Source organism: Chionomys nivalis, chromosome 1 (assembly GCF_950005125.1).
Source record: "Chionomys nivalis chromosome 1, mChiNiv1.1, whole genome shotgun sequence".
Lineage (NCBI taxonomy): Eukaryota > Metazoa > Chordata > Mammalia > Rodentia > Cricetidae > Chionomys > Chionomys nivalis.
The window spans coordinates 185,552,881-185,565,071 of NC_080086.1; the positions used below are offsets into that span (position 1 = coordinate 185,552,881).

General features: G+C 44.2%; 1 protein-coding gene across 1 annotated transcript in view; it reads right to left on the reverse strand.

The window, feature by feature from the left end:
- The window catches only part of Tes (testin LIM domain protein), a 39,910-nt gene extending 28,708 nt beyond the window's left edge, over nucleotides 1–11,202 (reverse strand). The window contains exon 1 of the mRNA XM_057774807.1: nucleotides 11,043–11,202. Within this exon, the coding sequence (XP_057630790.1) occupies nucleotides 11,043–11,069 (27 nt within the window). The 5' untranslated portion in view covers nucleotides 11,070–11,202. The remainder of the gene's footprint in view (nucleotides 1–11,042) is intronic.
- Nucleotides 11,203–12,191: the final 989 nt, after the last annotated feature.

Here is a 12,191-nt window from a genome sequence, read left to right on the forward strand (position 1 = left end):
GAAGAAGAAGAAGAAGAAGAAGAAGAGGAAGAGGAAGAGGAAGAGGAAGAGGAAGAGGAAGAGGAAGAGGAAGAGGAAGAGAAGAGGAGGAGGGAGGGGGAGGAGGGAGAGGAGGGAGAGAGGAGGAGGAGGGGGGAGGAGGAGGGGAGAGGAGGGGGAGGAGGGGGAGGAGGAGGAGGAGAAGAAGAAGAAGAAGAAGAAGAAGAAGAAGAAGAAGAAGAAGAAGAAGAAGAAGAAGAAGAAGAAGAAGAAGAAGAAGAAGAAGAAGAGGAGGAGGAGGAGGAGGAGGAGGAGGAGGAGGAGGAGGAGGGGGAGGAGAGGGGAGGAGGGAGGGGAGGAGGAGGATAAGAAGAAGAGGATAAGAAGAAGAAAGAAGAAGAAGAAGAAGAAGAAGAAGAAGAAGAAGAAGAAGAAGAAGAAGAAGAAGAAGAAGAAGGAGAAGAAGAAGACCCAGTCCATATTAAGAGGCAGGTATCAAATCTGGGATTCAAACATACAAGTGGGAACACCAAGCTCTGCAGGGCTTCCTTTAAACCCCCATGTTACAAAGAAGAGTCTGGAAGTGGTCAGTATCCTCTGATTGAATTCATCTGGTCAACATAAGGTATAAGGCTTTGTCTGTGGTGTCTTGAAGAATGTGGGGTTGGGGTAAATATGTCTCACCTCCCGTCCCTCCCCTTACAGTGGGTCTTTTCTCTTTGGGCAACTTTGCACCCAATTAGCACTGACGAATTCTAACACTCACACCATAGCGTGAACATTTCTGTAGCATATTTTGGAATTTTTATAGTGTTTAAAAGGTCAGACTTTGTAACCTCTCTTAAAAACCTCAGGCAATTTGGCATCTTCCACAGAAATAAGTTCTACATTTCCTCAAGCAACGTGCAAGAAACACAACCCAGTAGAGAGGAATTTGGAGAGATCTGTGTCTTAAAGCTAGCAGGAAAGTGGCCAGATTAAAAACAGGCCCGCTGAAAATCAAGTAAGTCACACTAAAAAGATCTTAGTTTTCTTTCACAGCTTTTAGAAGTTCCAAAGACTACCTGCCCTCTACTGTTCCAACCCTTTGCTTCAAGTGCTCCATGACTTAAGTGAGACAGATCAGAAGGTGACCACCTTCTTTACGGATATTTAGTCGGAAGTTAAGGATTGTTCGATAAAAGTCACTGAAAATGATAAATTTTCTGTAAGATCTCATGTTCTTCCTCATCATGAGTAAGCCTGTTGGGCAGTTCCGTTGTTTGATGGCCACTTGACTGACAGCTGTCAGGTACTTTCCATACTTCTAGCCTCAGTGGTGCTGGGTAGAGAAGGGAGTGAGCAATCAAGGGGGGGAGCAGAGGTGATGGCCGACTACAGATCTGTGGCTGTGCTTTCCATTGTTCCAGAGCCTCCTGGATTGTAGATGCGCTTGCCCATGTTCCAGAAGATCCACGGAAGCAGGGCAGCCACAGCTTCAGCCCCACCACATTCAGGGGGCACCGGAGTTATTCAACTCCCATTCAGACCCAACGGAAGTTCCTTGAACTCCTGTCATGACAGGTGAGGCTGTTTTAAAAGCTAGGCATGGCACGGTGGAGAACATTCGTGACTCTTCGTATATAGAAAGTAGAAAGCTGTTGACATCTGTATTACCACAATGCTTGTCAACATGTGGCAGCTGGCAAACCATGACTCACCCGTCCGTTCTGAGACAATAAGGAAGTGACCACAAGGTCATCATTGGTAACATAGAAAGTTCAAGGTCATCTTGGGCTACATAAGACTCTATAAAATAAAATTAAGCATAGTGATTCATATCTGTAATCCTAGAACTTGGAAGGCCAACGTAGGTGGACCCCCAGAAGTTCAAGGTTAGTTTGGGCTAGTGTGAGACCCTATCTCATAAAAACTAGACACATCTGCAAACACACACTCTCATAGCTTCTCACGAAGACTGAACTGATAACAGAGAAATGGAACCTATCAAGGCAAACACACATGCTGTTCCACACACATGGAGCACTGCAGTTGCCATGGCTACCTCTCCAACTGCATCTTTGCTTCAGGAAACTGATTGTGTCATTTAAGCTTCAGGTGACCCTGCTAAGAACCCTGCAGTATGTCCCTTAAGTTCTCACTGTGACTGGGAGGAGAATCTAGCCCATCCATGACAGTGTCTGCACAGGGTTTGCTCGCTGCTCTTCCATCCCTGGCAGCAGTCCAGAGCAAGCCGGGAGAACCCTTGGACATTTCCCACTGATGCTGCAGGCCCGACTCCAATGAGGCCACATTAAGAGGGTTTGGCAGCCACTTGTAGTCTTTGCTACAGGTAGAATGAACTACGCTGATGACTCAACAAGCTTCTGGACCCGGGCGTACCCAGCAATTTGAGAGCAGCTCAAGAATGACAGACAAGCAGAGAGGTAAGAAGAGCCACAGAGAGGCTGGGCTGTGAAGTTGGGGTTGTAAAGATGCAAAGCTCTTGAAAAGTGTCAGGTCCTGGCCACCAGGGGAGTTCTAGAAAGCCTTTGGCTGCCGAGGAGCAGTGAGGCCCCTGACTAGCTGCTCACTGTCATTGCTGGACCCTGGCAGAGCACTCACACTACAGAGTAAGGTTCCTAAGAACCCAGGGCCACAGCTGCAGACCCTGGGTCTCACTTTGCCAATTTATCTTTGCAGAACAAATAAACCCTTAGTTTATAGGAGGTATAATGAAGACAAAAGCATGGTTGTGGGGTCGATGGCAACCCCCAGCTGTAAGCTGAGTCCAGCCAACACCAACTAGCCCACAAGGTGGAGCACCCTCCTTTTACAGGCAGATTGAAGCCATTTATCAAATTCGAATCAAAGTTAGAACAAAGGGGCAGAGATCCAGAGTAGTGAGCTAGGCTGCTTCAGCAGCTTGGCTTCACGTTTCCTCAATTCAAACTGGACCTTGGGCGGGGGGGGGGGGGGGGGGGGGGGGGAGGGAATGCAGATTGCTGGCATTTCCACGCCCTTGGCTTAGTAGCAGCTGTTAAGGTGGAACTCCAAGCAAGGAAGCACCTGCTGACATTCCACTAGCCAGCACCTTTGCTTCCCACTGCTTGGTCTGCCTGTGAACCGACTTCTTTGCCTAATGGAATTCTCTTTATTGTCTAGGAATTGCTTCCTCAATAGAGTACTCCCAGTCTAGCCAATTAAAGGGAATTAATTACTTTTGCCCAGGGACTCAACAAGGGTTGTTTGCATTCCTAGTATTGCTGTGCTCTTCAAGAATGTGGCAGTTGGCAAACCATGACTCACCAGGGCAGTCCAAGACATATAAAGAAGTGAGTGTGAACAACAGGAGCCAGTAAGCCTTTGACAATTAAAAAAAAAAAAAAGGAAAAAAAAAACACCATCACCACCAACAACAAAAACAACTCAGTGTTTTTATTTGAGTAACTCATTTTCACCTTTTTAGATAAATTATCCCGTGATAAATTTTTCAAAGTTGTTCCTTACCAGTAGAAAGAAACAATATTATTACACTCATTCCAGCCTAGCCAGCACGGCAGCAAATTTACGTTTCTCTTGCCTCCCTCTCATTCCAGGTACCCTGTTTTTCTTACCAGTGCTGGCACCCTAGTGTTCTAAACTACTTAAGTTCAAGAGACATGGGCAGGAATCCTGTTTAGAGTCTACCATCTTAAATGTATACAAAGCGTAACTTTTTGTGTAGTCCTGGCTACTTTTATTGCAGGTCAGAGACTCATAAAAGACAAAACCAGACATTCTACCGTTGTGACTCATCCTATCTGGCTGTCATGAAGATGTGTCCATATAAAACCAAAAGTCTACCTTAACATCTGCGTGACCTTATTGCAATGGAACATAATATCACTTTCTCATCAGACACAGCAAGAAGTTCTTGCAGCTGCAGCTTAGAGCATCCCAGCCCAGTGTTCTGTGCTCTGCTGGCCACTGTTCAGATAAGAAGCTTCGCAATAGACTCCCTGAAACTCCTTCTCATAGTTTTGTTTAAGGTAGTCAGAGTGTTACTATGATAAACACAAGCTCAGACTCTCCAGGTTTGAGTCAGTGCTTCAGTGACAGAGTATTCCTCCAGTAGTAGCCTTAGGTCACTGAGCAGACAGATCTCTGCTGGGGCCGCACAGACTGGCTTCAGGCCAAACACTCTCCACCCTTAAGCCTTGGCCAAACTCAGCCAACCCCATTCTCAGCAGACTGGGGGAGATGAGAGAAAGTGGAGTTGGTAGACTAGCCCTTTTACTGTGGGGACCAAGTGAAAGCATGGAAAGCTAGGACACTGTGCTCACAGATACCTTTTTATCTCTCTAGGCAATTACTGAAACAGGAAGCTAGGTGGATGTGAAAGTCGGAAAATAAAAACCAGATCAGACTGGAACTGTTTTATAGGAGAGCTGAAGACTGTAGTTGGGTAGTTGAAAAAATGTTTCAACTTCTAATACAGGGCTTGAGTGCATATTTATTCCAAGACTCATGATACTGTTTCTCTTTACAATCTTGCAAATGCAAGATTTTGCAACCTATTTTAAATTTGATTGGTCTTATTTCTCTCTTTCTGTGTTTTTTTTTTTTGAGGTTTCCTTAATCATAACCCATATAACTTTTCTGAACATTTCACCATCTTATAAAAATGAGTTTCCTATATGCCCTGAACATTAATGACCTAATGAAGAGACTTTTAAGAAATCGCAGTATCGCTGAGCAGAGGAGGTACACACCTTTAGTCCCAGCACACAGTGGGAGGGGGATCTCTGAGTTTGAGGCTAGCCTGGTCTACAGTGTGAGTTCCAGGACAGCCAGGGTTACAGAAAGAAACCCTGTCTTAAAAGAAAAAAATGGCAGTAGATGCTAAACCACAACCAAACTTTCTGAGCACAGCAAACAGGAAGCCAAGGCTGACTCCCTCAGGACATTTGTAATCAAGTAGAGCAAATGTGGCTACCAGAGAGGTGCAAGGACACAATTACATTGCTCCACTTTATTACGGTTGATCTACATTTCAATATAAATAAAATCGCTTTACCATTTTCTCCCTCAGAGGCCATTAAGATAAAAGAAATAAGAATTTCAAAGTTTGCAAGATTAGTGATCGCTAAAACGCACCCCGAACTTCCCCGTGTTAGAAATCCAGCGTGCTAACCTATGTCTTTTCTGCTTATTGCTACACAATAAACATCCTGCACCAGCCATAGATATCATTTTTAAAGACAGCTTTTAAGAGACAAGTCCTCTTTGAGGGACATGATGATTAAAAACACCAGTGTTCCTTCCCTTTTCGTTTCTCCATACACTAAGGAACGTAACACTGCTTATGTGAGCTCATCTGCCCCATGGAAGAGCTTCCTTTGGAAGCCACAGATGTACGAAACAGTTACACTGTGTACATGTGCGTATGTGTTCACAGGCACATTTGTGGCCTACGCCATTTTTAAAGCGGCATGGAACTTGGTAGACTGTTAACGTAACTTTTCATATCCGGGGATTTAGAACCTCAGATATAATCTCTGTCAACAACTGAGCTTTCTCACACATGAAAATTGAGATCCAAGGTGGTCACAATAACAAAAAAATAGTAGACCTACTATAACCTAGTATGATTTGAAAAGATGCTGATAAAGAAACAGGAGAAAGTCTGGGTACACAGGTACTCTCTCCAGACATAGACAAACCTGGATATTACTGATCTTTCCTAATTTCTAAGTACACTGTGTGGTTCGGTTTGTACAAAGAACTTGTATTCAAATTATCAGGCAGCCAAGCGCTCTTCGAATTCTCAGAGAACGAACATAAGGTGTAGCACTAAGAAAGCCCTACTTAGCATGCTTTTCCGCACAGTGCTGGCCCCTAATGTTAATTCCATTCTCAGTATTTCCCTAGCAAGTTCAAGAGACAGCTCACCATTTTGGTGTTTCCCACTGCCTTTTTAAACTAGAGTTTTTTGTAAGCAGGAGGGAAATTAATAACTTCCTCAGCATAAGGAGCACCCTGATATTTTCATTTGTTCTGGCTCGCCTACTATGACTGCGCCTGTGAAACGTGGAACATCTGTCGTTGCAAAATACATTTCCTACCCACAGAGTGTGGAGATTTCTACCACATGTGAAGTTCAGAAGGTAGACCTTCCAGTGCTCACCAGGACCCCTGTAGATCCCGATGCTATGTCTGACTTCCCAAAGCAGAGAGCCCAACACAGGCCACCTACTGCTCGGGATCTCACTGAAAACGGACAAAAGAGCATGACTCCCAGCTCCCAATACAAACTGAGAAGTTGGAAGAATTCTAGAAGATATGATGAAGAATGCTATTCGAGTTTCTTTGCCTGTAAAACTCTCCCAGAAATTCCTTTTCATAAGCCTTTTACGTTTTGTAGACTTTTATCTGTCAGCTAAAACTAATGGGTGAACATCAAACACTGACTTAAGCCCACACCCTGAAAACCAGTAGGATAGTTGGTAATTTTATTTGTATAGAAATAACTTCTTCAAACATAATTTCTTTTTTTTCTTGCCTTTTTTTTATTTTTGCTTTTCTTCCCAAGACACAGGGTTTCTTTGTGCAGCCCTTGCTCTCCTGGCTCTGTAGAGCAGGCTGGCCTCAAACTCACAGAAATCTTCCTGCCTCTGCCTCCCTTGGGAGATGGACATCATAGTACTCCAGTAGGTAATCATTTCCCTATGCTTGTGTCTAGATGTATAAATGGAAAAGAAGAGCTGAGGAGCAAAGTGTATTCATGGCTCTCTGTTTCCTGACCGTGGATTTGCTCTGACCAACTCCATCATGCTCCAAACACCTTGCCTCCCCACCATGATGCACTGAACTCTTGACCTATGACCCAGAATAAACCCCTTCTGCTACATTATTTTTGTGGAAGCATTTTACCATAGCAACAGAAAGAGAAACAAAAGCTTAGCTAGGGGCACTTCACTTTCTTCTGTGGTTTTTGAGTCAGAGCGTTTACCTTTAAAGACGATCTCTCTTTACTCCAATTCATGTCCATGACATTTGAAGAAAATGTGTTTCCAGTGCTCTGTGAACAAAAACTCCTGGAAACAAGCTGTGTCTGCAGAATGTGATGGGCTGATTAGAATGCCACACTATGGAAAGATTGGAATGTTGAAGCCCCCTACCCCAACCTAAACACCCGAAACCTTGCCTTATCTTGGGCTAGTTCTAGCCCTCTGGAACAGCCATTCCCAGCCCATCTGAACCTGAACTAACATCTAATAAACAGAAATCTTTTTGGAATCTGTTAACTTAGCAGATGACTAGCTTCTACCTACTCAAAAAGCTAAGCATGCCATCAGACAGCATCTTACAATCTCGGGTCTACAGAAACCACTCAACGTCAGGTCATCAGACAGTATCCTGAATCTCCAGCCTACAGAAACCTCCCAACATGATGTCATCTTTGGCCTATAAAAAACCTCCCTCATCTTGATATGACTGCATCTCTGGCATATTTTAAACTTGCCTTGATTTATGACTGTCTCCGTACTGTAAGTTATAAAATATCATGAAATTGTTTCCACATTGGAACATGGAATATATGGTAACTTAAATCTGTATTCCTGGGCCATGGTCACTCAATATAGCTCCAGAATAATAAGCTCTCTCTCTCTCTCTCTCTCTCTCTCTCTCTCTCTCTCTCTCTCTCTCTCTCTTCCCTCCTTCCTCCCTTCCTTTCTTTCTGGTGAGAGTTATAAGTTTTTTGTCAACATTTTTTTTCCATACCAAGAAAGGATTTATGCAGAAAAGCTAACTAGATTTGAGGGATAAAAGATTCCAATATACTTGCTTTTTTTCAGTCAACTAAGGGGCTACCTATGAGGAAAGGCTCATTCTCATTTCCAATGCAATAATCTCTGTGGTTCTGAATCTTTTCCAGTTCCAGTCACTTGGACTTACTATCCACTTCTGGATAATAATTAAAGCTTTTTAAACAAATCTGAGTGCAGGGAGGGACTTTTGTTGCTGTTGTTAGTGGCCTTCTGTATATAAGATACATCTCATTCTTTTTAAAGTAAAATTAACGAAACAAAGAATTTCAAGAAAAGCAAGTAAGATGTTAAGATAGATTTTAAAAACGAGGTTTACAAAATACAGTAAAATCAAAGCCCAGCAGCAATTCTAGGCAGTATACTGGCAGCCCCTGAAGTCTTTCTCTTTGGTATCTTTTTAAGAATAAAAGTTGATTTTCCTGGACAAAGTGGCACCAAGGGAAAACAGCTGGTGACGGGCCACGATTGAACATGAAAATGAGACTGTTTCTACCTCTCAGAGCCATTGTTTATTTTTGCAATCAGACAGAGATTTTTTACTTACAAACAGAAAAAGGGATGCAAGAGGCAGGGACAGGGTCCAGCTGAGTGTTTCAGAGGACAGGGCGTAAACATAAAAGTCAAATTCTCATCTAAAATATTGTTAAACCAAAAGTCTGTGTAGACAAACCAGCTTCCGCATCCTAGCAACAGCTCACTCACCTTAAACAAAACAAAATATAGCAAAATAGCAATCATGAAACCCAGAGGGCCCATGATAGTGGTGTGCAATTGCTAATCAACCCAAGGGCGAGAATATGGAAAAATCTCTCTTTTTATCAACCAAAACTCTTACAATAGAGTAACCTACCTAGGTCACTGAAAGGTAAAGACTGCCTTCTTTATTTCTTTTTACAGGAGATGCTAATGGGAAATAAACAACATTTTCCATCTGCCTGGGGAAAATTCCTTTTGGAGTCAACAATGAAATTCAAGGGTCTTGAAAGGGAAAAGTGCCACACTTCTTAAGCTACAAGTCAAGTTGACTTCTATTTAAATTCTTCTGTATTTCCATTTCCAAACTGCCTTTGTTTGGAAAGTACATCCAAATTATGGCTTTTCTTGTGCAACCTAAGAAGATCTGACAGTGAGGGGAGAAGTCTTGTAATCTTTCTTTCTGTAAGTGTGTTTGAAAGCAACTTCTAAATAAAACAATTCTTACATGTGTTTCTTTTGAGATTATGGCTTAAAGGGTAATTGACTCCAAGAATCTTCAAAGGGTTTTGCATTGGGGAACCTTTTATCCAATCCACTAAAAAATAGCTTAGGAAAGTAGATCAAGGACATGGCTGGCAGTCAAATGGAACACTTTTTGGGTGTCTTACTTATCACTGAGAGAGGACCCTCTGAGAATCACTGGGAGCAAGAGCTTCATAAAATAGGATTTACTGATGTTATTTCATTTTCTTTAAACTTCTGAAATTTTCATTCTTCAGGTGGGATAGGAATGAGTAAGCTTACAGAGACGGCTAAGGCACTTGGTTGAAAAGATATTCTTTTAAAGTAAAGAGTAAATGGAGGGGAATAGCTATACCGTATTTCAAAAGAATATTTATTATAACCCAGACTGCAGGAAAGTGCTTTGAAATATGCACATTTTTTTAACCCATTGCAAGTAGAAATAATTCTTAGTTTTGGACTTTTCCTCTAAGAATTGTTGTCTCAAAGATTGCCTTTTTGAAAAAAAATAGAATACTTTAAAAAAAATAGTCATTTGGTCCACAGCAAAGATGAGCGGAAGCTCAGTTCCTTACTGGTCTTTGTCTCCACGTGTCCAGCCTGTCCCTCATTATCAACCTTGTGCTTCAGAGATGGCCACACGGACACTATCACCAGAGTTCAGAATCCACATTGGAGTTCCCTTCTGGTATCTTATATCCTGTGGGGTTTGACAAAATGTACCAGGGCAGTATTACACACAACAATGTCATTATCCTCTGATTTGCCTATTCCTCCCTCCCTACCTTCAAGGAATTCACACTTTTACAGAATAGCTTTCAAATCAGTATTTCTAAGCAAAAATACCCTCCCATTTGAGATACATGCCTGAAGTAGTTCTTCCATTAAAACTCAGTGAGTTCAGTATTCATAACAGGAGACTACACAGCCCATCAAATGTTTTCTAAGAGGGAAGCATGGGTAACCAGAAAACACGTTAAGAGAATATATACCAAACAGGAAGAGACAAGAGTGTATTTTATGTTTCCTGTTCTGGACTTCCCTTCTGCGTGCTGATAATTAATCAGACAGGACCAGGGAACTGTTTTCTAGGTTCAAATATCTATTTGTCAACTGCTTCCTACCCTCAGTCTTTACATTTGCCTACAATTTTAAAAATCCAATTTTTAAATGGGTACAAAATAGAAATTCCCTTTTAGAAGATGAACCGGCAACTGTAAGGTAGCAAGAGAAGAAAGTTTTCTCAACTTTTCTTTTCGCTCTTCACAACTTCCTTCCCTATTAGATAAAAGATCACTAGCTTGAATTTACTTCAAAGTAAACAGGCACAATTCTGAGGAACAAGACCTTTAAGGTCGAATGTTACAACAGAATGTGACGTCAGTGTTCTTTTGAGTCATAGTCTGATCCCCACCTCTTTCTCCCAGGCGACCTGAGAGATTCCCCATAATCTCGGAGCTCCTCAGGTAGCGCTATGAGCCTGGACACCAGGAACAGTCATGAGGGTGTTCCCCAGCATCTGCAACAACCGCTGTTTGCAGCTGGCGGCCAATCATTTTTGAGAACGATTTTCTCAAGAAGGAGACAGTATTTTGGCATTCAGGCCATCAGTGAAACACACACACTTCCCCCAAAGTCATCACTTCACAAGTTATCAGCAGGCGCGGGTGTGAAGGAAGTGTCACTAGTCAGCAGACACTTTAGAGAGCCTGGGGCAGCCAGGCTGCAGGGAGGAGGTCGGGGCTGTCAAAGCCACATCAGCGAACCACATAGGCTCTCCAGAAGGCAGCTTCCCTAGACAGGAAGCAGTGTCAGTCACCGTCGCCCAAACCTCACCCTGGGCTCTAGGGAAGGCGTGGCTGAAAGGTTTTCCGGAAAGTTTCAGGCTCGGTGACAATGGGTCGCAGGGTCCCGCCCCAAGGCAATAGTCCCTCAAAGGTCCGGGGTCGGCGGGGTGGTCCTCTCCCCGCACCTCCCAGGATCTGGACCGGGAACACGGGGCAGCTCCCGCGCTCAGGTGAGGCGACCTCGCCCACCACCCGCGCCACTCACCTTCTTCATTTTGGTTTCAAGGTCCATGCTGGGCGTCGGAGGGGCTCGGTCCAGCGTCCGCGATCTCCGCTGCGGAGACTCGGCGCCGACGCCTCAGCTACACACACCGCGCCCTCGAACTTCCGCAGCCCGATTCTGCTGCGGCTGGGACCTGGAACAAAGAGGCTCTGGCAGCCAATGGCAGCGGGGCAGCGCCAGGAAGCCGCCAATCAGCGCGCGCCGCACGCACCTTAGCGGCCGGAGCAAGGTGAGAGGCGGGGCAGCGAGGGGGCGGGGCCCTGCGGAGTTGCCCGGTGTAAGGGGACTCAGTTTCCCCAAAGCCTAGCGCCAGGACCGGTGTAGCAGGCTTGTGTCCAGCTGAAGACCAGGCTCAGACCTTTCTAGGGCAAAGAGGAGCCAGGAACTCCTTCGGCATACCAGGACATTCCAGGAGCCTGATATTCAAAGCCTTGATTTCACTACTGAATTGTGGATATGTCCCTTTCTCAAATGCTTTTCTCCAGAGTCCCGAACACTGCCAAAGAATCCTCCCTGACACCCTACATGTCAATGAAGATTGCTACTTTGTGAGCAAGTGAGGCTCACACAAACTTCTGCAGAATTGAGTGGTATATTTGTTTGGGAAACAGAAGGTTGCCTTTTGTGCCTACTAAGTGTAATAAGGCGAGGATGCTCCTGCTTCTCGTGAAGTCCGGTTTCAAATGCCAGTCTTACAGAAGCCTGGACCACCAGAAGCCAGTTGGTTTCATACCTTCATTCAAGAGCAATTGCAATGAAGACCCTCACCTTGAGAGACTGGGGTGGGGTGTAGGGATTAATACACTTCACACATTTTTCTGGGAACTGAAGGCCCCAAAGACATGTTAAATGTCTTAGCATGTTGGGGACAGAGCTCCGGCTTGAGTCACAGTAACTTCTCCAGGATGTGGACCTGAGGGAAAGAAGCGTTTTGATTTAGGCAAATCAACGTTTTCTTTAATTTTGTTTTTATTACTTGTCTATGAGTGAGCACGTGCAGTTGTGCGCACAGGCTCACACAGAGTCCAGAAGGATGGCTGGGATGTTATGGGGTAGGAGTTACTGGCAGCTGAGAGCCTCCTGAATTGGGCTCTGGGATCTGGAATCAGGTCCTCTGCAAGAGCAGCGGGA